Genomic DNA, 25009 nt, shown 5'->3' with positions numbered 1-25009 from the left:
AAACTTTTGTGATTCATAGAATACTATTAAGAAAGTGAGGCTGGGGCTGGGCACAGCAGCTCATGCCTGTAATCTCAGCACTTTGGAAGGCCAAGATGGGCAGATCACCTGAGGTTGGGAGTTCAAGACCAGCCTGGCCAATGTGGTGAAACCCTGTCTCTACTAAAAATACAAAAATTAGCCGGGTGTGGTGGTGCATGCCTGTAATCCCAGCTACTTGGGAGGCTGAGGCTGGGATGGAATGGAATGGAATGGAATGAGAATCACTTGAACCCAGAAGGCAGAGGTTGCAGTGAGCTAAGATCACACCACTGCACTCCAGCCTGGGAGACAAAGCAAGGCTCTGTCTCAAAAAAAAAAAAAAAAAAAGAGAAAAAAGAAAAAAGAAAAAAAGGAAAGAAAGGCTGGGCACAGTGGCTCATGCCTACGATCCTGCACTTTGGGAGGCCAAGGTGGGAGGACTGGTTGAGGCCAGGAGTTCAAGACCAGCCTGGGCAACATAGTGAGACCTCATCTCTACAAAAAATACAAAAACTAGCTGGGCATGATGGCCTTTTAGTCTCAACTACTTGGGAGGTTGAGGTGGGAGGATTGCTCTAGCCTAGGAGTTAGAGGCTGCAGTGAGCTATGATTGCCATTGCACTGGGCAACAGAGTGAGGTCTTGTCTGGAAAAACAAAACAACAACAACAAAAACAACAACAAAAAAAGGAAAAGATAGACCGTGAAAATACTACCTATTGAATGGAAAAAAATCATTTTGCAAATAATATATCTGATAAGTGTCTATTGTCCAAAATATGTAAAGAACTCTTACTACTCAACAATTTTAAAAACCCAATTTTCTTAAAAAAGGCAAAGTGTTTGAATAGACAGTTCTCCAAAGAAAATGGTCATTAGGAAAATGTAATTCAAGGCAATTTCACAGCCACAAGTATTACTAGAATAAAAAAGATAAATAACAAGTATTGGTGAGGGTGTGGGAAAATAGAAACCGTCATACATTGCTGATAGGAATGTAAAGTGGTACACCTGCTTTGGAAAACAGTCTGACAGTTTCTCAAAGAGTTTGACCCAGAAATTCTACACCTAGTTTTACCCAAAAAGAATAAAAATATATGTCCATACCAAAACTTTTACTCAAATGTTCACAGCAGCATTATTTATAATAGCAAAAAATGAAAACAACCCAAATATTAACCAAGTGATGAATGGATAAACAAAATGTGGCATATAAATACAAAGGAATATTATTCAGCCATAAAAAGGAATGAAGTACTGATACATGGTACCACATGGACAAATCTTGTAAACATTACAAAAAGTGAAAGAAGTCAGACACAAAAGGCCATATATTGATAGATTCCATTTATATAAAATGTCAAGAATAGGAAATTCATAGAGACGGAAAGTAGATTAGTGGTTGCCAGGGTATGGAAGAGAAGAGGAATGGGCAGTCATGCTCATGGGACTATGAAAGTGGGATAATAAAAATATTCTAGAATTATATATTGGTGATGGCTGCGCAGCTCTGTGAATATAGCAAAAACCACGAATTAGTTTATGAGGGCGAATTTTATGGCATATAAATTACATCTCAATTTTAAAAATTGCAAAGTAGACTGGCACTAGCTGTGTTTGCTCTGTAATATTTGTGCTAGAATCTTCCTAAATCATTAAAAGAATTTTTACTAAAAAAAAAAATCAGCTGCTTATAATAATTAGCCAAGAGAATATGGTTAGCTTGAAATAAGCAAATCCATCCATCTCTTTCTAGATCTTTTTCTATATACACCTTTCTGTAGCTTGTAGTCCCTGTACAAATGGCCAAAAGCTTTCCTGCCTTGATTGGTTTGTCCAAAATTCCAGGTTCTTCTCTGGTGAGTCCACATCCCAACTCATCTAGGTTGCTGAGGAAGGCCTAGCGTATTTCTAGAATTGACAGAAAACTCCGTATGTAGAGGAAGAATTCGCTTTGGGGAATTGTAACCCTGGATGCTTAAATGCCCAGGAACGTCTTTGCGGGTATATACAAACGCCACAGTAGAAGGATAATTTTCATATGTTCCCAGACACCAAATTGCATGAGGTGTTTGTCTTTTTCTTGCCTGCTATGGGTTTTGCATCCGGTTTCAACATCCACCCCCATCTGGCCCCACCCACGTGGCCAGTGTCACGGCCCACCATTGTTTCCTAAGAAACAGTGCTTCAACCAACCCGTTCCATTGCTATGTTTTTCAACTGTTGGATGAGATCCAGGAGAGGATGGTGAAATCAATTTAGTGAAGGGCAACCAGCATTTTCTTTTTTTAAAAAGTAGAAAATAGAGTTCCTGTACATAGTGAGAGTTCAGTATTATTCCAGGAAACTGGTTTCCTTTTTATATTTCCAGGTATGTGTATAAAATATTCCTGTAGGTCATGGTCACGGTGTGGAAACCTTCCATGGTGCTCGTGCTGGTCTCTGTTCGATTAGGCAATGATTTCTTAAATGACACCATTGCTAGTGCTGTGCAACCCTCTCAACTCCCAGCCTTCCATCTATCTGGCCTCTCTTCAGCCTCCCCAATGTTCTGACTCTTCTGAAAAGCCGTTAACCCCGCCAGCCCATGGTGATCTCTCCCTTCTGTAACTGCTTTGGTTTTGAAGAATTTATGAATTATTGAAACTCTACCCAAGTTGACCCATAGCCTTACTACTTGAATCCACCATCTCTACCTCTCCCGACTGGGTTGCAAACACAGCTGGTAACAGCTCCTGGTGCCTTCTGCACCAGTGTGGACCATACAATTAGCAGGTGGTGGTACACGGTCTTATTCTAACAGCCTGCTCTGCATAATTGGGCATTTTGTTTACTGCCTTGTTACCTAATTGCTCTGCATTTTGAAGCGCAGTGCCCAAAGGTCAAAGACAAGGTAAGCAACATTAAAGGTCTGGCATCTGACCTGGTTCAAATCCAGTTTACTAGCTCGTCAGCTGTGGGTCACTGGGGGAGCAGTCCTCATGAGCCTTATTTCCTTACTGTAAAATGGGGGTGACAACAGTACACTGGGGACTTGGGAACATGATACTATTTGTCAATAGAAGAGTCTCAGTAAATGGCACATCTCACCATTACTACCAGGACCGTATATCAATAAAGACACAGGTTCAAATATAGGCCGGGCACGGTGGCTCACGCCTGTAATCCCAGTGCTTTGGGAGGCCAAGGTGGGTGGATCACTTGAGGTCAGGAGTTCGAGACCAGCCTGGCCAACATGGTGAAACCCTGTCTCTACTAAAAAAAAAAAAAATATATATATATATATACACACACACACATATATATGTGTATATATATGTGTATATATGTATATATATACATATATATGTATATATGTATATATATGTATATATGTGTATATATACACACACATATATACACACATATACGTATATATACATATATACACATATATATACGTATACATACATATATACACATATATACATATATACACATATATACATATATACGTGTGTATATATATACACACATATATACACGTATATATACATATATACGTGTGTGTATATATATACACACGTATATATACATATATACGTGTGTATATATATACACACACGTATATATACATATATACATGTATATATATACACGTGTATATATATATACACACGTATATATATATATATATATATACACACACACCAAAATTAGCCGGGCGTTGTGGTGGGTGCCTACAAACCCAGCTACTTGGGAGGCTGAGGCAGGAGAATCGCTTGAACCCGGGATGTGGAGGTTGCAGTGAGCAAAGATCACACCATTGCACTCCAGCCTGGGCAATAAAGCAAGACTCCATCTCAAAAGAAAACAACAACAACAACAACAACAAAACAAATGTGGCATGGAGCTGTCAGCCCAAAGCTCTCAATGTCTGGCTTGGAAGAAAGTCACTTGTATGAGTTCTGAAGCTAGACTGGAAGCCCCCCGCAGGCAGGGGCCTGCTGGATTCTTGCATGGCTGTGGAAGAGAGCAGAGCTCCCAGCCCCGCCCCTGACTCATGGCAGAACTCAACACATATTAAATGTATGGGAGGCTACAAGTGCCCGCTCAGAATCCGGAAAAGATAATCTGAACATAACATGTTTTTAAAATCCCACATAATGAATGTGATCATCACCATCTAAAAGCTCATTAGCAGCAAAGAAGCCCCACATATTATGCTGATGAAGTTAGATATTTCCTGAACTTATGCCAAGAGACCAGATCACCAGGAAACATTACTGGAATGGAAAAGTTAGAGAACCCAGTTGCACTTGATCAAGCTAAAGAGGCTTGGACAGCCTTGAAAAGTGTCCCAGGTTTTGATGCTGCCTACAGAGCTGCCTGGGTACAGGAGTTCTGATTCAGTAAGAATCCCAGGACACCTCTGGCAGAACCAGCCCAGCTCCCCTGATGAGATGGGATCATTTCTCCCAGGCACATTTGTGCTCCTGCCTGTGACTAGCCCAAGGGTAGTTCTAATCAGACTGAGTCAATCAGAGCCTGTCCCTGAGGATGCTGAAATTGGAACCGATTTCGGCGTGCATGTGGCTAAAATTGTGAAATCAGGAGAGGAGAGGCAGAAGCAGCAGGTCTGAAGGTCAGGAGATGAATCAGGGACAGAGACGAGCATGGGGAGATAGGGGCTGCCCGATCATGTTTCCTGGTTCCAGCTGTCCTGAGACTCATCCGCACCTCTGCCCTGGCTCCAGGAAACACCTCTGTATCTTTCTCATAAAGTCCCCTTTCCTGCTGAAACCAAGATCTAGCTAGTTTTGATACTTGTAACCACAGAATCCTAAGCAATAGAGTTACGAAGACAGAAACAGCAGGGAGGAGCTTTTCAATCCATGCTAGCCAAGAGTATCTCGCTCCTCGGTTTAATTCTGAGCTCATCATGCAATCTCCTGCCCCAGGATTTGGTCTCCTGAGCAGACTTGCCCACCAGGCTGGGCCTTGGCCTCCTCATCCTCCAAATGAGAGACTGAGACTAAACCAGTTGTTCTCAAAACCAACTGAACAGCCACATTACCTGGGGGGCTTGTTCACACACAGATTTCTGAGTCCTAGCAATATCCTGAAGGTTCTGCTTTCAAGTCCTTGAGTCCTAAGTTCATGCTCAAATGCACACTGTTTGCCAAACCCACATCAAATGTGTTTTTAAATGTAGCCAGAATTTGTTTTAATCAGGTGTGGTAAGACACAGAGGTATAGAAATGATGGTCATGAAAAAAAGTTTTTGTACTCACAAAAACTAGAAACAGGAGGCAGGGTGTGCCGCATGGGGCCACATGAGGAAGCACCAGTGCTGGTGAGGAGGAACAAGGAGTGAGAGGCAAGTGTGGGCAAAAGCCTTTATTGTGGCTTTCATGGGGCAAGGGAGGGTGAGTATGCAGCCTTAGAACTGAGTAACTTCTACAGGCTGGTGGGAATGTCAACTAGGACAACCACTATGGAAAACAGTGTGGAGATTCCTTAAAGAACTAAAGGTAGATCTACCATTTAATCCAGCAATCCCACTCCTGGGTATCTACCCAGAGGAAAAGAAGTCATTATGTGAAAAAGTTACTTGCATACACATGTTTATGGCAGTACAATTCGCAATTGCAAAAATGTGGAACCAGCCCAAATGCTCATCAATCAATGAGTGGATAAAGAAACTGTGGTGTATATATATATGCACATATATGTTCACAGATATGTGCACATATATATGATGGAATACTACTCAGCTATAAAAAGGAATGAATTAATGGCATTTGCAGCAACCTGGATGGGATTGGGGACTATTATTCTAAGTGAAGTAACTCAGGAATGGAAAACCAAACATCGTATGTTCTCACTTATAAGTGGGAGCTAAGCTATGAGGATCCAAAGGCATAAGAATGATACAGTGGACTTTGGGGACTCGGGGGAAAGGGTGGGAAGGGGTGAGGGATAAAAGATGACAAATTGGGTTCAGTATGTACTGCTTGGGTGATGGGTGCACCAAAATCTCACAAATCACCACTAAAGAACTTTCTCATGTAACCAAATACCACCTGTTCCCCCAAAACTTATGGAAATGAAAAATTTTAAAAAAGAGAACTGAATAACTTCAGGGAGCTCTGGGGCTGAATCTGGTTGTCTGTACCTTGCCCTGGGATGACTAAGGCAGAGAGGAATGTTGCCTCCTGGAGTATAAGAGCCAGATGGAGGAAGCAGTTCAGAGTAGGGCTTTGGATTGATTGCTTTGCACATGAAAGTCATGCTCCCAGCAGGCAGCTGTTTGCTATCTATAAGAACTGAAGGGCCCTGGGAAGGGCAGTTTCTCCCCAGGCAGGGAGGCCTCAGATGCCAGAGCATCAAGAATACAGAAAATAAGAACATAGACTTAATACACACTGTTAACTTCAGAAAGTGACTTTCACTTTTTGCTAATGTGAATTGGTCTCTCCAGATTTTGGGCAATTCTAGGTTGTAGAGGGCATTCATTGTTCTCATCTGGCTAGCATCCACTCCCCTTTAATGGTAACAGCATGCCAATTTTCCTTTAGGGAACCAACCCTCTATTCCACATTAAATTCATGTAGTTTAGACAGGGGCTGACTCCTTTCCTTGACGTCTGGGTGGGTATGAGAGTCAAGCTTGGCTAATCATGCATTCCATAATATTTAGTGTGTTCATTCCCCATGCTAGGAACTATTCTAGGTACTGGGAATCCAACACAGGACTCCTAGACCTCCTGGTATTATGGGGTTACATAGGCCCTGGGTTGGGTGTGTAATATAACAAGGGTCAACCTTGGGAATTCTGCCAAGAATCACTGCCTCTAATACCCATTGCCCTTTCCTCCTTACTAACAGAACTCTCTTTTCCTTGAGACAGTAGGTTCCCAGCTAAAAATCTTAATTTCCTAGGCTTCCTTGCAGGTAGGGGTGGCTACGGACAGGTCTGGACCACAACATGCAAATTAAAGTCTATTTGGTGGAGCTTCCAGGAAAGTCATTCTCTTCTGGATAAGGAGAAGGAGACTCCGTAGTATGAGCCTTTTGCCCTTTGTCCTCCTTGTCCCTGCTAGGAGTAGGGAGTCACTGGAGTTGCAGAGGCCAGTGGGCAACCTTGAGGACAAAAGCCACCAGCTGAGTATGGACAACAATAATGGGATACTGATGCTAGAGCTTCAGGATTCCCTACTTTCAGGACTTCTTGTTACATGAGAAAAATAAAATCCTTGAGTTTAAGGCTCTGTCACTTGAGTTTTCTGTTACATGCAGCTGAATGCAATCCTTAAGAGACAGAGGCACCATCTGTGCATGGGGCTAACCCAAAGGGATGTAAGCTTAGGTGGAGGAAAGCCAACACAGGGATAAAACCAACCCAGGGGAAAGCAATGCTGAGAGATGGATGGTGTCTTGTCGTTTCCTCTGAACCCTGGGTCCAGCCTTGCCAGAAGGCAGACTTTCTCAGGGAACCTGCCACCATGTGAACTTTTTGGCTTAAACCAGCCTGAATAGGGGTTCTTTAACATTAGGAGTCTGGACTAATTCATGTGTGAAATAATAGAGTTTTGGGGGCTGCAGAGGTGATGGGACAATGCCTATACTGATGGACATTCTCCCCTACACTATTGGGAACCCCTCCTGGCCCCCCACTTCCATCTCGTTGGGTGCAATATTGGAGTGGAATGTTCATCACGGACTCCGATTGACACACAAACATCAACAAGAGAACGGAGGGCTGCCGTCATTCCTTTCACTAAGCTCTCAGATTTCTCTTTTGAAGTAGAAAATTACAATTTAATTATGTGAAAAAAAAGTCTTGAAAATGAACTGTAACAAAACAGATGGCTAATCAGACTGGAGAAAAAAATTAAGAACAGATGCAGTTGCTGATGAAAAACCTCAAGCAAATTAATGTGGACAGTGAATGAATTCCACATTCCAATTAAGGGAGTGGTTAACCTGTGGTTTGCGGGGATGCATGCATCACTGGATGAGGTAGAGTAGATTTGCATGGACCTGGGAGCTCAGAGCACTTATATGACCTGGAGAGCACAGATTCTGAAGCAATGGTTCTCAAATTTGAGTGTAAGTCGGAATCCCTGGAAAGCCTGTTAGATCACCACACTCACAATGATTTGGCAGGACTAGAGGAGAAGGGAGTTGCAAGAATTTGTGTTTCTAACAAGTTCCCAGGTGCTGCTGATGCTGACAGTCCCAGGACCACACTTTGAGGACCACCACTCTAGAATAACTCCAGTTAAAAGCAGTTGAGATATAATTAACATATCATAAAATTCACCCATTTAGAATGTGCAAGCAGGCAGGTTTTAGCATATTTGAAAGTTGTGTAACTATGACCACTATATAATTCCAGAAGATTTTCATCGCCCCAGTGGAAACCCCTAGCCATTAGCGGTCATTCCCATTCCTCATTTCCCCCAGCCTCTGGTAACCACTAATTAATTTTCTGTCTCTATAGATTTGACTATTCTGGGCGTTCCATATAAATGGAATTGTAACATGGGGGCTTTTGTGTCTGGCTTTCACTGAGCATATATTTCCTAGGCTCATCCATATTGTAGCATCTATCAGTATGCCATTCCTTTTTAGGGCTGAATAATATTCTATTATATGGATATACCACATTTCGTTTATCCATTCTTCACTTTATGGATATTTGAATTGTTCTACTTTTTGGCAATTATGAATAATGCTGCTATGAACTCTTGTGTATAAGTTTGCGTGTGGACATATATTTTCATCCCTCTTAAATACAGAACTAAGAGGGGAATTGTTGGGTCATATGGTGACTCTATGTTTAACCTTTTTTTTTTTTTGAGATGGAGTCTCACTCTGTGCCCAGGCTGGAGTGCAGTGGCACGATCTCGGCTCACTGCGAGCTCTGCCTCCCGGGTTCACGCCATTCTCCTGCCTCAGCCTCCCGAGTAGCTGGGACTACAGGTGCCCACCACCACGCCTGGCTAATTTTTTCGTATTTTTAGTTGAGACAGGGTTTCACCATGTTAGCCAGGATAGTCTCGATCTCCTGACCTCGTGATCTGCCCACCTCGGTCTCCCAAAGTGCTGGGATTACAGGTGTGAGCCACCACGCCTGGCCTATGTTTACTATTTACATTTCCACCAGCAATGTATGAGGGCTCCAATTTTCCCATCCCCTCACCAGTACTTGTTATTGTCTACCTTTTCTGGATTATACCCATTCTAGTGGGTGTGAAATGGCATCTCATCATGATATCTCATTTAGATTTGCATTTCTCTAATGACTAATGATGTGAGCATCTTTGCATACCCTTATTAGCCATTTGTATAATCTGCTTTGGAGAAATGTCTGTTCAAATCTTTTGTCCATTTTCAAATTGGATTGTCTTTTATTGTTGAGTTTTAAGTGACACACACACACACACACACACACACACAGATACATGATTTGCAAATGTTTTCTCCCATTCTGTGGTTAGAAACTGTTGGCTAACACAAGGTCACAAATATGTATACCTATGTTTTCCTCTAAGAGTTTTATATTTTTAGCTATTATATTTAGGTTTTTGTTTCATATTGAGTTAACTTTTGTATATGGTGAGCAGTAGGGATCAGACTTCTTTTCAATGTGGTTATCCAGTTGTCCTAGCACCATTTGTTGAAAAGAGTATTATTTCCCCTAGTGAGTTGTCATTACCCTTGTCAAAAGCTAATTGGCCTGAAATGCAAAGGTGCATTTCAGGACTTCCATTTGTATTTCATTAATCTATATGTCTATCCTTATGCCAGTGCCAGACAATCTTGATTACTCTATCTTTGTAGAAAGTTTTGAAGGCAGAAGTTTGAGTTCTCCAACTTTGTTCTTTTTAAAGACTGTTTTGGCTATTCTGGGTCCCCTGCATTTCCATATGAATTTTAGGATCAGCTTGTCGGTTTCTGCAAAAAAGTCAGCTGGGGTTTTGATAAGGATTGCATTAAATCTGATCACTCTGAGGACTATTATCATTTTTAAAACGTTAAGTCTTCTAACCCTTGAACACAGGACATATTTCCATTTATTTGATTGTCTTTAATTTCTTTCTACAATGTTTTGTAATTCAGCATACAAGTCTTGTACTGCTTTTGCTAAATTTACTCCTAAGTATTTTATTCTTTTAAATCCTATTGTAAATGGGATTGTTTAATATCATTTTCAGATTGTTAATGACTAAGGTGTTAAAATACAACTGAATTGTATATATTGATCTTGTATCCTGCATGTTTATTAAATCTAATAGTGTTATTTTTGTGTGGGTTCCTAGGATTTTCTACACACAAGATTATGTCATCCAAGAATTCAGAAAGTTTTACTGCTTCCTTTCTCATCTGGGTGCCTATTTGCCCTGGCTAGAGCCCTCAGCATAATGTGGAATAGAAGTGGCGAGGCACTACGTCCAGCAGGGCTGGGGGATGCTGAGTTTTGCTGCAGCATCAGCACACCCCTGTAAACTTATTCTTAAAAGCCCCCCTTGTAGCATAAGGAAGCTTGTGTGGGCTTCTGTGCTGGCCTATGAAGATCTGTTGGGTGGGCTTCTGTCACTGGTATTCTGTTCAGGACCCTGATACATGGTCCTAGGCAGGCCTTTACCTCCTACTTTTCCTCCCAGCACATGCTGCACTGGCCTGGCTGGAGGGCAACATGGAGTGAATTTCTAGGGCAAGTGGCCTGGATGGTTCTGTTTGGTCGACACTGTCCCTTGGGCAAGCCACCTCCCCTCTCTGTCCCTCAGCTTCCCACCTTGGAATATAAGAAAACTAGTCTAAAAATTCCCAAGACCCACTTTTAACTCTTGTTTTGCTCTTGATCTTAGGGGAAAGCTTTTAGTCTTTCACCATTAAGTATGATGATAGCTTTGGGGTTTTTGTTGAGGCCATTAGTCAGGTTGATGAAGTTTCCTTCTATTCCTAAATTTGTGAGTGTGTTTTCATCAAGAAAATGTGTTGGATTTTGTCAAGTGCTTTTTCTGTGTCTATTGGGATGATCATCTGGTTTTATCCTTTACTCTAATAATGTGGTATATATCACATTGATTGGTCTTTGTATGTTGAACCAACCTTGCATTCTTGGAATAAATCCCACTTGGTGAACTCCATTTTATAAAGAGGAAAACCAAGTCCCATGAAGGTTAATGAACTACCCAAAATCTCACATAAGATTAGTGGCAGAGCCACAAACAGACCCTGCTTCCTCAGTCAGTGGCCTCTGTGCTGGCCTTTGTGGGGAGGGAGAGAGATGCAGGTGGATGTTGGAGTACCGTCAAGGCTGGATTATGAATGACCACCTCACCATTGACCAATATTTGTGTTGTGCCTCACACCTCAGAGGTTGTTTTCACAAATACTCTCTTTGTTCCTCATATGAGCATTGGGGAGTATTTTTCCTGTTTCACAGGTAAATAAACTGAAGTTTGGTGAAATTCAGTGACTGACTGAAGCATCATAGACAATGGGAGATAGTACCAGGTCTCAAATGCAGGTCTTCAGAGTCTAAATCCTGGTCCTATGTACTGTACAGCTTGCCTGCCCTCTGAATCCTATTATTTCAGGGCCCATGGAAGTCCCTCTGCTACTTACCAGTGGGCAGGTGTCAACTGTCAGATTAGAGCCCCATACTTTTAGCTCATAGATTCGATCTAAACAGAAAAATCCTCCTATGTTTATGTGAAGCACTGAAGTTTTCCCAGTCTCTTCTTCCCTGGGGTGAATAAGCTTTAGAATCTAATTTTTGGTATTTTTATTATTTTTTTGTACCATTAAATTTAGACTTATTAAATTGATTGCCTAAGGGGTACTGCAGCTTTGTGGTAAACAGTAAGCTAGGTATCCAGGTTCAAATCCCAGCTCTGACATATGCCAGCATTAGGATGCTTAGGAAAGCATTTAGCCTCTCTGTATCTCAGTTTTCTCATCTATAAAATGGGGATAACAAGAATCTCCACCCCACTGTGCTACTGTGAGACTGAAAATGAGCCAACAAACATGACGTGTTTAGAACAGTGCTTGGTGCAGAGTCAGCACTCTAATTCCAGCTACTGCTGATATTAACCATGTTAACTTCCGCTTGCTGAGTAGCTACTATTGTCAGCACTGGGTTGGGTTGTTTTACAGAGACTAGAACAAGCTCAGAGAGGTCAGGTAACTTGTCCAAGGTCACACAGCTAGAAGTGGCAGACTCAGGACTCAATTCCATGGGTGTCCAATGCTAAGGCCTCTTAGCAACACTGTCCTACCTCCTGCAGAGCGGGTTTTGATGACCCTCAGGGCATTCAAGGGGCAAAGAGAAGCCCAATAGAAAGCAGAAGAGGTCAAGACCTGCTGTTGAACTGAGCTGTCACACTGAGGTTTGTGGGGAAGAGGAAGAATGAAAGGGATGATGTGAGGAAAAACATCAGGTATCAGCAAAGTCAGAGGCAGGCCCAGCTGAGTGCCACACACAGGTGTAGGTTGTCTGGGCTGGGGGTGGTGCAGAGAGACCAAAGGCCCAGGAAGAGACGCCTCCCTGGCAGCACCACATAAAGGCCTGGAGAGCTCTCGGGGGTCGGGAGGGGGCCTTCCTAGGGGAGGCAGCCTTGGCTTGGTCTCCCTCTCACACAGGCACAGTCGAGTGACACGGGAACCCTGTGTATGCTTCCTCGCCGAAGCAGCTGCCCTCGTGGGGAGGGAAGGAGCGGAGCTGCAGACCAGGCTCTGTCAGTCAAGGGAGAAGCCGGGCCCAGAGCTCCCTCGGCTGGTGCCGATCCCAGGAACCCCATTCCAGGGACCATTGGCCCAGCACTGCAGACACTCCCACAGCCCCCACCCTGAAGCTCTGTGGCTGCTCTGCAACTGGATGTAAATGGGTCCCAGAGCTGGAAGGATGTCAGGGTTGAAGCACCAGCTCCCTCATTCTAAAGATGACCTGAAGTTAAGGCCCGCTTTGCATCTCACCGCAGGGATCTCAAGGCTTCTGACAAAGTTGTCCTGTCCCATTACTCTTGATGGTGTGGCACTAGGGGGGCCATTAATCTCTCTGGGCCTCCATGTCCTCACCCGTGAGACAGTGATAACTGTCCCTGCCCACCCACTTCAAGGACCCCTGGGCAGATGAAAGAAATGCAAAAAGCACCAAGCATATTGCCCTGCCTCTGAAGGCCTCACCTTGAATTTGGAGGCCTTGGGGAGCATTAAATCGAGGCTGCATCAGAGAGACACCAACAGAATCAGGGAACACGTTGTTCTCATCTGGGAAATGGGGATACCATAAATACCAGCTACCCAGCAGGGCTGCCATAGACACTCTAAGTACTGAATAGAAGATGTCAGGCACGGTGCTGGGGCCAGAGCAGGTGCTTGCTGGAGGACACTCTGCTGTGTAGTTGTTGGCTGGGGCCTTGCCCTCCTTCGCCTCCCCCAGGATGCTCTAAAAGCTGCACAGGTTTCTTGGCAGCCCTTGGGTCTGGTCCATGTGAAGACACTGTTAAGATGGCTTCACTGCTTTTCTTCAGCTTCACTACAACGCCCGTGTAGGGGACGTATGAAGCGTGACATCCTTGGCAGCCCCCATATTCCAGCCTCCTTCCAGTGTATCTGCAGAGGCTGGAAAGCTAACGGTGACATCTCCCAGAAGTTAAAGTTCTGGATTCAAATTAGGTCTCTGATTTGAAAAGCAGAATTGCGGTGAGGCTGGACCGACCACCTTCCTGCTACTGTCCAGCAGGGCTGGGGGATGCTGGGTTTTGCTATAGCATCAGCACACCCCTGTAAACTTATTTTTAAAAATCCCTCTTTTAGCATAAGGAGGCTTGTGTGGGCTTCTTGTTGCTGGCATGCGAAGATCTGTTGGGTGGGCTTTCGTTGCTGGCATTCTTGTTCAGGACCCTGACACGTGGTCCCGGGCAGGTCTTTATCTCCCCACTCCCAGCATGTACTATATTGGCCTGGCTGGAGGGGTGGCACGGAGTGGATTTCCAGGGCAGGTGGCCTGGATGCCTGGTTCTGTCTGGTCAAGACTGTCCCTTGGGCAAGCCGCTGGTCCTCTCTGGTTCTCAGTTTCCCACTTTGGAATATAAGAAGGCCACTCTAAAAATTCCCAAGATCCCTCTAGTATTCAGAGACTGTTTACTGCTAACCACAGAAAACTTAAAAGAATATTGCTTTCATTTCGATAAAAAACACTGAGTTTTCTTTTCTACGATGCTCTATTTGGTCTTTTAAAAAACCCACTCATAGCCTAAAAGTAGAAACCACTCAAATGCCTATCAACTGATGAATGGATAAAATGTGGCATTCATGATCCATCCAATGGAATATTCAGCCATAAAAAGGAATAAAGTACCAACACATAGTACAGCGTGGATGGCCCTTGAAAACATCATGTTAGGTAAAGGAAGCCAGTCACAAAAGGCCACAAATTGCATGATCCTCTTTATATGAAATATTCAGAATCGATAAGTCCAAAGACATAAGAAGTCGGTTAGTGGTTGCTAGGGAGTCGGGGGAGGTGGGAAGGGCAGTTATGGGTGAGGGGTGCCTTTTGGGGTGTTGGAAATGTTCAGAAACTGATGTTGATGACGATTCCAAAATTTTGTGACTATATTAAAAGCCACTGAATTGTACACTTTAAAGGAATGAATATTATGATAAGTGAAACAGACCTGTTATATGAAAAAATAAGGACGCTCAGCCAGGTTTTGTTCTAATTTGTCTGAGAACTGATACCTCTGCGCACACAGAGTGACTGAAAAGGAAGCTCCTTTAAAATTCTGACCTTGACTTATGAGACAGTCAACCGAATGTGCAATTTCTCCGGTGGCTTCCGAGACCAAGGTAAGAACAAAATCATTTTCACTACAAAGTGCTGTGTGTCTCTGGGGGCCTGGAACAGACGAGAACTGTGTATGGAACTGCACATGTAAATGAGCCCACAGCATCCCCATTTCCTGCACTGCTGTCACCAACGTGCCGAGACGCTAAGAGGAAAGGACAGGAAGGCGGAGTGTTAAGAGAGTTCCATTTCTGCAGTGCCGCCTTCTGAGCTTAAAAGGACCACAAAGACCTCTCTCCTCCCCACCAGTAGAGCCCTCTCAAGAGCTATTTAAAACTGAAGAAGATGGGGGTGGATGGGGAGAAAAGCTCTAAAAGCTTCCCGAAATCTTCCGATTGCCTGTTCCGGGTTTTGCTATAATAACAGAAGAGAAGGCTGGGTGGTACCATCCAAGCCCTGAAGACAGCATGTGAGATTCCAAAGGCCCTTAATTCAACCCAATTCAACACAGTTTACTCAACACACACACAAATTATTTAGCACCCTGCACACACACTAGAAGACTAGCATCCCAGACGGAGGAAACCAATTCCCTTACGAGCTCCCAAGAAAAGAAGAGCAAAGAGTCCTTTGGTTGGGTGGTAGCGTTGTCCCCTAAGCACATCTGGGGTCTGGGGTCAGAGGCCATTGTGTAAATCCCAGCTCTGTCCCTTCCTCCTGTATGACCCTGGGCAACTCAGCCTCTCTGTGCCTCAGTTTCTTCACCCGTGAAATGGGAACAATAACATTATCCACCTCCCTAGGGTTTTAATGGGTTTAATGACTTAATATGTATAAAGCACCCTGTCTCGGCTGGGCATGGTGGCTCACGCCTATAATCCCAGCACTTTGGGAGGCCGAGGTGGGTGGATCACTTGAGTTCAGGAGTTCGAGACCAGCCTGTTCAACATGATGAAACCTTGTCTCTACTAAAAATACAAAAATTAGCCAGGCGTGGTGGTATGTGTCTGTAATCCCAGCTACTCAGGAGGCTGAGGTAGGAGAATCGCTTGAACCCGGGAAGTGGAGGTTGCAGTGAGCGGAGATCATGCCACTGCACTCCAGCCTGGAAGACAGGGTAAGAGTCTGTCTCAAAAAATAAATAAATAAATAAAAATAAAATAAAGCACCCTGTCTGGCCCAGAGTAAGTACTTAGTGCGTTTTACCTCCTGTTACTGTTCTAAGAACTTCCAAGGGCCTGGACTTTTGTGAAACACACACTTATCCCGTGGTTTCTTCACTGAGAGGAGCCAAATTGCATTGCAGACCGAGGGTAATACCTAAGGCCATGTGCTGGCTTCATGACCTTATTCACAGCTTGGGAAGCACAGAGTGGAAAAGTGACTCCCTACACAATGGCTGTGTGACTCGGGAAGCCCCGCAGCCTCTCTGAGCCTGTTTCCGCCTCTATAAATGAGGATAATATTCCTCCCTCACAAAGCAGCTGTGAAGATTAAATGAAAGTGCCTGGAATGAAGAGGCAGTACTCAGTGGATAGTGTCTGGTGCTCGGGGTAGAAACCCGGCTCATTGCACCTGCAGAGCTGCTGGGTGACCATGGGCAATCACTTACCTCTCTGTGCTTCCCCTTCCTTCTCTGTAAAGTGGAGATAATAAGCATCCCTACCTCGTTCTGTGGCAAGGCATGAATGAGGGGATACATGTAAAGCTCTTAGAAAAGGGCATGGCGCACAGATGCCCCGTGAGATCCTGCCATGAACTGAATTATTCCTCCCCCTACCCGCCTCCAAATTCATATGTTGCAGTCCTAACCCCCAATGCAACTGTATTTGGAGATAGAGCTTTTAGGAGGTAATTAAGGTCCTAAGAGTGGGGTCCTAATTCAATAGTGGCCTCAGAAGAAGAGGAAGAGAGAGATCTCTCTCCACATGCATGCACCAAACAAACAAACAAACAAGGCCACGTGAACAAAAAGGCAGCTGTCTACAAGTCAGGAAGAGGGACACAGAACCCAACCATGCTGGCACCCTGATCTCAGACTTGCAGCCTCTAGAAATGTGAGAAAATACATTTCCGTTGTTTAAGCTGCTTCGTCGGTGACATTCTGTTAGGACGGCCTGAGCTGACTAATATAAGAATTACAGAGCAATAGAAGAATTCCCCATTTCCTGCTTAGTGCCTGACATATGGCAAGTCCCCAGTAGCTGTTTGTTGGCTGCTATAATAAAAGTGGCCACGAAGGCCAGCGTCCTGGTAAGAACAATGTGATTTCCTTACCGTTATGGGCGCAGGAGAGAGTCCTGTTGGCGGGCCAGGGAGCATTCTCAGCAGGCTCACAAGATCCCCCAGGCTATGCGCCACAACAAGCAAACAAGCTGCACCAGGAGACTTTCCCAGCTGGGCTGCGGCTCAGGGTCATTGCCGACCGTTTCAGGGCGGTGCCAGCACTGCAGACCATGGTTTCCACGGGAGAAAGCGCCTCTTCCTCTTTTTCCCCCTACCCACACCCACTCCTGGGAGGCCTAATTACCAGCCTCTGTGGTCTAAAGTGGGAAGAGTTTGCCTGTATTGGGTGTCCACCTGTAAATCCACCATCAGGCCAGGTGGGCACCGAAGCTGGGTCCTGCTGATGCTGCCGGGCTCCACCCCGGCAATCCCAGCGACCCCTCATCTGGGGTCAGCGAGGAGGAAGCAGGCTGTGGCCTCCCACCTCCCCACTTATCAGCTGTATGCTAGGGGTGGGAGACAGTGTATAAAGAACATTGTGTGGTCATCTGCTCAGATTTGCTCTGCAAGCCCAGAAGCTCCCAGAGGGCAGGGACCATGGCTGTCCCGTTCCTACCTGATCCACAAAGCCCAGAACAGAGCCTGGGCCCTAACTGTTTACTGACTGAGAGGATCATCTTGTCTGCTAAGTGCCTGAAGCCCAGACCTGGCACATAACAGGTGCCTGGTACACGATAATTCCCTCCCCTTGAGCCCTGGAATGACCGATCGTCCCAGGCCCCCAGGGATTCTGGAACCTACGATCTTTCTAGAACAGTGTAGTCCCAAAAGGAGAGGATAACAGAAGCTACATGGTTAAAGCACACTAGGATTCACACTAACATTTGCTGAGCACCTACTGTGTGCCAGACACAGTGCACAGACCTTGACTAAAGTATCTGATTTGCTACTCAGATCAATCCTGGGAGGTAGGTGCCGTCACCCGCCACTTTGTGGATGAGGAATGGAGGTTTAGGGAGGTGAAGGAACTTGCCCAGACTCACCCTGCTGGTGAGTGGCAGAACTGAGATTTGAACCCAGGATTCCTGCACTCCAGAGCCGGCCTCCCAGCTTGTCCTTCACAACACATGACATCTGCACATCGGCACGGGGCTAGACTCATTCCTTGACACCCGAAGCTATGCTGGTTCCGAGCTCACCAGCAGGGTGGCTTCCCCCTCTTCCCGCGGCCCCTGGCCCTGTGATTCCTCCCCTGGTCCTGTGATTCCTTCCAGCGCCCCAGCTTTGGAAAACGCTAGCTGCATCCACCCCTAAGAAACACCCTCAAAGCCATCCTGCAGCCCCAGGCCACTGCGAAACCTGAACAAGGGGTGGGTGGGGTGAGGTGGGTGGTGGCAGGGCCAGGAGCTGGATACAGGGTATTTCTGTCGGGGGCGGAGTCTCACTGACTTGTTCCAATTTCCTGTTAACCTCTGCCTACCCCGGGCCTCAATTTTCCTAGGCAGCTGTACACACCTAAACGAGAAGCAGCTGTACAACTCCGTTCCCACCGCCTGCTCCTCACAGGGGAAAGGGAGGAAGAAGAAAAGGAAGCCATTTGTGGTTTCCAGGGACAACACCTGGAAACACATCCGCAGACGCACAAAGGAGGTTTCCCCTGGGATGCAGGAAGCTGAGGCCTATTCCTGAGGGCAGGGAGGACACCCGCACAGAGGAAACGTGTGGAACTTGGCTCAGGCATGCACTGAGCCCAGGGGAACAGCCTAGAGCCTCTGGCTTGAGGAAGAAGGCGGGCCCCTATCTAGCAGGAAGTCCTGCCCCCAAGCAAGGGCAGAGCCCCTCAGAGGAGGACTCAGGGGTGCAGAGAACCTGGACCCAGGAGCCATCTGTTTCCAGCCCTTGCAAGACAGCTGCATTCTAAGCCTCTGACCCTGGGAGGTGACCTGTCCAGAGGCCGCACAGCCACTTCTCTATGGAACAGCAGCTCCCAGTACAAGGACAAGGCGAAGGCGTGGCTGGTCCGGGGTCCTCCCTGCACAATCCTGTCAAACTCTGGGCTTAAGGAATGGGAAGATGAGGCATCCTCACCTATGGCTGACTTGCTTAGGTAAGGATGACCAAAACGGGCACATCCCTTCCCCTGGTTTTCCTGCAGCGCCTGGACAGTGGACAGCCTTGATACCAGGATTCAGGTGAAGTGGCCAGTGCGGGGCAGTGGTAGCTCTGGCCCCCTCAGGCCCCACATCTGCAAAATGGGGATTCTGCCACCCACTTCAAGGGGTGGAGAAGGGGCACATAGAACTCTCCAGACAGCAAGTCGCTCCTCCTCGCCCCACCCCTCATAAGCTCGGCTGTTTCCTGGACTGTGGTTGCATCTCCCTCAATGCAGCCTGCTCTGGCACTCTGGCCCTCCCTGGCATCTGGTCTCCAGGCCCCAAAGAACCGAAATTCCTTCGGTGACTGCAGCTCTGACCTTTCCCCAGCCCCACGTGGACACAGGAGGGAAAGTGAGCTGGGGGTGCGATAACTTGGGGCTGTAAGGGGTGGCCAGGGCTCGAATCACGGCCTGTGCCTGGACCTTCTGTGAACACGGGGCCCGTCCTGGTTCATCACCGTGAGCTGGTTCTCTGGGTGGACACACTGCCCTCCCAGCGCCCTGCCATGTAGAAATCTTCCCTCATTTGGTGAATCCAAACAGGTAATCTGGGAAGGGGACCTGGAATCTGGAGACCACCCCTCCTGCTCTTCATGTCCCACACACAGCCCTGGTGGCTGAGTTGACCCAAGCATGGCATGACCTCTCTCCCCACCAGCCAGACTGGCTGAGCAGGGCCCCTGTTCCCCACAGAGCAGGTGGGCAGGTGTGCGGGCATGCCAGGGAAGCGTTTGAGACGGGCTGAGACACCAATCCCCTCGGCCTTCTGGTCAGCAGAGGAGGCCTGGGAGGCCTGAACCCCTGGGCTGGGCTCCTCTGTGACCCCAGTCAGGGAACACATTTCATTTTCTGAGTCTGCCCTTAATGTGAAGAAAGCCGGGGAGGTGTTGGCCAGCAATTCTGAACCCAGCCAGCTCCCAGGAAGCAAAGGGAGAGGGTTTGAAAATGCAGATCCCTAGGCCCTGCTCCAGGCTCTGGAATGTTCAGGTTCAGAACCAGGCCTGGCATTTTGGGAAGAGCCCCTGGATAGCTGCGATGAGCATGCCCTGGAATCTCTAACCCAGAGATTCTCTCTAACCCAGAAACTCCAGGGAAGCTCCATGATCCTAAATGAAGCCTGCATCTTCATGCGGAAGCATGAAAGCAGGGGGCAGGGCACCCCAGCCTGCCAGGCCCACGCCACCTACTGCAGGCAGGTGTTCCCATCAAGGTGGGACAAGAGGCAGGACAGCCTCTGGCCCTCCAGAGTCACCTCCCAAGTCAGGTGCTCAGTGAGCCTGATGTTAAACACAGAATTCTTTTCAGAAAACATCAAGTTCTGGACTTGAAAGTTCTGGAATCTTGCCTCCTTTCAGGATGGTGGACATCAGGAAAAACGCCTCCAAGAATGGGGCCAAACAGCTTAGCTCGGGCCTTTGTTTCCCACTGAGGACTCCAGAGGACCTCACGGAAGGCTTAGTTAAAGACGAAGGCAGGCGGGGTGGGTCCTGGGATCCTCTCACACACGAACGCCTGGATTCATTTGACGGATACCTACTAAGCCCCTACTATGTGGCCAGTCCTGGGTACTGGGGATGCAGATAAATGCAGTAGACAAAAGTACCTGCTTTGTGGAGCTGACAGTTTAAGCAGGGCAAGAGACACAAGAAAAAGATAAAATATTTTAAATGCGGTAGCCAGGGAAGGTCACAGTGAAAAGGTGACATTTTAAGCAGAGACCTGAAGAAGGTGAGGAAGTGGGCATGTGGATACCTGGGGAAACTGCATTCCAGCAAAAGGCAGGTGCAAAGGTCCTGGGGCAGGTGTGCACCTGGTGTGTTCTAGGAATGACAGTGAGGAGGCCGCTGTGGCTGGAGCAGGGGCCAGGAGAGGCAGAAGAACAGAAGCTGAGGTCAGCAGGAGTCGGCAGTCAGATGACATGGGGCCTCACAGGTCAGACTCCAAGTGAGATGGGAGGACCCTGGAGGGCTTGCTGCAGAGCCTCAGTCTGATTGGACTTATTTATAGGTAGGAGATATCTTCAAATACACAAGGTATGACTGTCTAAGGATCATTTGTGGCCTTAGAATCTCCTGTCCCAGCAAATAAAGAGATGCATAGGCAAAATGGCCTGCTGCAAGGGCCAAGAGAGTGCAAGAATGTCCCTAAAAATAACACTGTGGACTGCTTTTCCTTGGCACAAAAGATCGACTGCACTGAACATTTAAGTGTGGTCACTAGGGGTCACTGGTGCTCTCCAGGCCTCCAGCCGCCCTGCTCTCTGGCCCAAGGCTCTTGCTGCACTTGGTAGTGCCCGCACCCCACTGCAGCTCTAACCCACAGTTCAGTACTGAGGACAGATTCGCCTCCTAAGCATTCCAGTGACCTAATATCGACCCTTTGCACCAGCCCTCTGCCGCCCTTACAAGTCCATGCCTCCATCCTGAAGACCTGGGCTTGGTCCTAATGGAGCCCCCAAAAATGTAGCCCGAGAGTCCAGTACCCCCAGAACTCACCCGGCATGGAGAAGGGGGACAGGAAGTCAGCCTCCGCCGGCTCTGGCTCTGGCGGTGGTGGCTGTGGCGGCGGCTGCTGCTCCTGATTCTGCTGAGGGTCTTCGGGGTTTTCCACAGGAACATTCCCGTTCTCAATGTTCTCGTGCCTCCCGTTTTGAAGCGGCTTGCTGTTCACACCATTGGCCGAGTTGATCAGTCTCTGCCGCTGTGTGGACAGGAGGCAAGACGGACACCAAGGCGTGTGATAAAGCATCATGCTATTGCTATACGCTGGGTCCCTCACACGCACCCTGCTCTTACAGGTGCCTAGAACAACATCCCTGGGGACAGGTTTGCCTAAGAATCAGCCCCAGGACCTTGGAATCCTTCTATGTTTGGTCACTGACATTTGCATGGTTAGCAGGAAGCCTTTGAGGATTTACCAGAGGGCCTGGGCCACCCCTTCCTACTGCCAGCTCGACAACCCAGCCCATGGCCCTGGTGACAGCCATCATTCGGGGCTCTCCCCGGCGACATTCACAGCTGCCTGAAGATGGCCACAGGAAAGGCCCTGCATGCATTTTGTAATTTTTAATTTTTTAGGTACATTATACAAAATGTACACTCACTGCTGGGCACGGTGGCTCATGCTTGTAATCCCAGCACTTTGGGAGGCCGAGGTGGGTGGATCACTTGAGGTCAGGAGTTCAAGATCAGCCTGGCCAACATGGTGAAACCCTGTCTCTACTAAAAATACAAAAACTAGCCAGGCGTGGTGGTAGGCGCCCGTAATCCCAGCTACTTAGGAGGCTGAGGCAGGAGAATCGCTTGAACCCGGGAGGCAGAGGTTGCAGTGAGCTGAGATAATGCCTGGGCAACAAAAGCAAGACTCTGTCCTAAAAAAAAAAAGTACACTTACACTAAGTGTACAGATTAATGATGTTTTACATCAAGATGTACAACATTTCCAGCCCCTTCAAAGACTCACCTCAGGCACTTTCCTAGTCTACATACCCCTACCCCAGAGGTAACCAAGGCAACCACTATGCTGACTTTTGTAAACATTGATTAGTTTTTCCTGAACTTGAACTTCATATAAATGGATTCAAGTATTAATGTATATTTTATGACTGGCTTCTTTCAGGCAACCAATAGCCATGAGATTCACCCAGCTTGTCGCATGAGTCAGCAGTTTTTTTTCATGGCTGTGTACTATTCTATTATATTGAATAACCCACGATATGGCTTTGCCTATCGATGGGCATTCAGATAGTTTCCCCTTTTTGGTTGTTATGAAGACTGCAGCTATGCACATTTGTGTACATGTCTTTTGTGGACATACAGCCTTTCGGTGTGTGTCACTGAAATTTTAGAGCTGAAAGCATCCTGTTCAATACCCTCACATTAAGTGGGCTAGTGGCTGATGTGAGATTGAAGCTCAGAATTCCTTCCTTCTGGACCCGGCTTCTCCAGCTCTCCATGCTGCCTTCCAGGTAGTTCAATCACAACATGGTGGAAGATAAAGTCTTCCCAGTAGCTTAGAACATTTAGGGCATAATAACCAGTATCTCAGCAACTTACCAAAACCTATTCCTTTCCCGGCTATATATGCCCTGAAAAATATACTATAAATCCCAATCTCTAAATCCTTAAAAGTTATTCAACCCTCCCCACCCTCAGCACCCAGTGGATACAATTAATGCATGCATGAAAGACGGCCTGGATTCGGTCAAATTTCATTGATTCAAATTTTACTGAATTGGACCGAAATGATTCACAATGATTCAAAACTTTGGAGAGGTGTTTCCTTTTCTTAATATACTTTCTACAGAGAGGGCACAGTACACATTAAATCAAAGAGAAATGTTTACAATATGAACCCATAGGCACTGTGAAATATCGTTCTTGCATACAATCTATGTGTTAACTACTAATTATCAGCGATCACAGTTTGAAGTCTACCAACCCATCTGCTTCTCAGAGTAAGGACTTAAAATTCCAAAATGCACACATGCAACAAAGACTGGAAAAGTTGGTGAGCAATGAACCTATCTTTGCTATACTGTTTATACATTAAATAATATTAAAATCATTATCTCTGCAAATGAGAAATAAAAGCACCCCATTTAAACACAGCAAGAGTGAAAAGGAAGCCCCAGAGGTCACTGCTGCTCATTAGTGTCTTAGATTTCCTTCTGGAGTTGTTCTGTCCACAGAGAACAGGTGTGAACTCATCTTTTTTGTTTTGCCCTAAATAACATTTTAAAGAAATAATCCATACTTCAGGCTGGCCTTTCTCCAATTAGTTCTACTCTAGTGCCTGACAAAATACTTAGTGAAATATCTCAGGCAAGGTATTCGATTGCTGCAGGCTTTAAAATATCTCTTCAAAGGATAATTTGCTGCCTGTGGCTGATGGGCAGGCTTCTGGAGGCCCCAGGGCATCCTTCCTTAAACAGGTGCAGTGATCAATGGCACCAGGAAGAGCCCTAACAAGCCAAGGCCTCCTGCATCCAAGGCTGCTCACTTTTATGGTCCTTCAAGCAAACTCACCTCATTAATGATGATCCTGCTGGCCATCCGTAGTCGGGTCCTGGGTCCAAACTTATTGGTGATCATGATTCGTAAGCCTGCTTCAGGGAAGGTGAACTTTGGAGGGCTGGAGCTCATGATCTCGTCCACCATCACCACGGGGTTCTTGCCATACTGTGGCTTCTCCTTCACTGTTGAGCGCAACACCGTGATTAGTGCTGATCTCTCTGAGGACAACACCCAAGTGCTGGGGCCACTGACTTCCCCTCACCTTGTGAGCTGCCCTAGGCTGTGGTCCTGGCAACTGGCAGCCACTGGGAAGTCTGGATGCCTGGCTTCAACTCCTCATGTCAGGCAAAGTGGGTCACTAGCTTTGAAACACCTGCTGACCTAGCGTGTGAAGCCCAGTGGGTCCCCTTGCTCCAGGACCACTCATGGGCAATTGATGCTCTTTTCCCCTCTCTTCTGGGGCCCAGTCTTGGCTAATTACAAGGGTCTTTCAGTTCGTTATCTAAGCCTTACCAGGGCAGCCAACCTACAATACAGACGGGGGCCTACCACTTTTCACCCATGACTATGAGGGGACCTTTCTTTCCCCCATGTACAGAGGCTCAGATGAAATTTTGCAAATTGACAAGGGTCCCCGGGGTGGAAAATGTTGCAGAGCAGCAGGCACTGGCTCTGAACTTCCTACGAGGCCACCTGCTCTGTCTGCAGGAGAGAATGCTTGTAACTTTGTTCTTTATAAGGGCAAGTAGTGAGGTCAAAGATTTAGATCATGGGACCTAGACAGGCAACTCAGACCCAGGAGA

General features: G+C 46.5%; 1 protein-coding gene across 5 annotated transcripts in view; it reads right to left on the bottom strand.

Moving 5' to 3' along the window:
* SLC24A4 (solute carrier family 24 member 4) overlaps positions 1-25009 on the bottom strand; it is a 178829-nt gene that overhangs the window by 22418 nt on the left and 131402 nt on the right. For all 5 annotated transcript variants that reach the window (XM_034938033.3, XM_034938034.3, XM_003832780.6 and 2 more), the window contains 2 exons: positions 24219-24388; positions 21687-21891 (listed from right to left, as the gene is read on the bottom strand). In XM_034938033.3, coding sequence (XP_034793924.1) covers positions 21687-21891; positions 24219-24388 — 375 coding nt within the window. The remainder of the gene's footprint in view (positions 1-21686; positions 21892-24218; positions 24389-25009) is intronic.

The sequence above is a fragment of the Pan paniscus genome, chromosome 15, assembly GCF_029289425.2.
Source record: "Pan paniscus chromosome 15, NHGRI_mPanPan1-v2.0_pri, whole genome shotgun sequence".
Classification (NCBI taxonomy): domain Eukaryota; kingdom Metazoa; phylum Chordata; class Mammalia; order Primates; family Hominidae; genus Pan; species Pan paniscus.
This window is presented reverse-complemented; position numbering and strand designations above follow the sequence as displayed.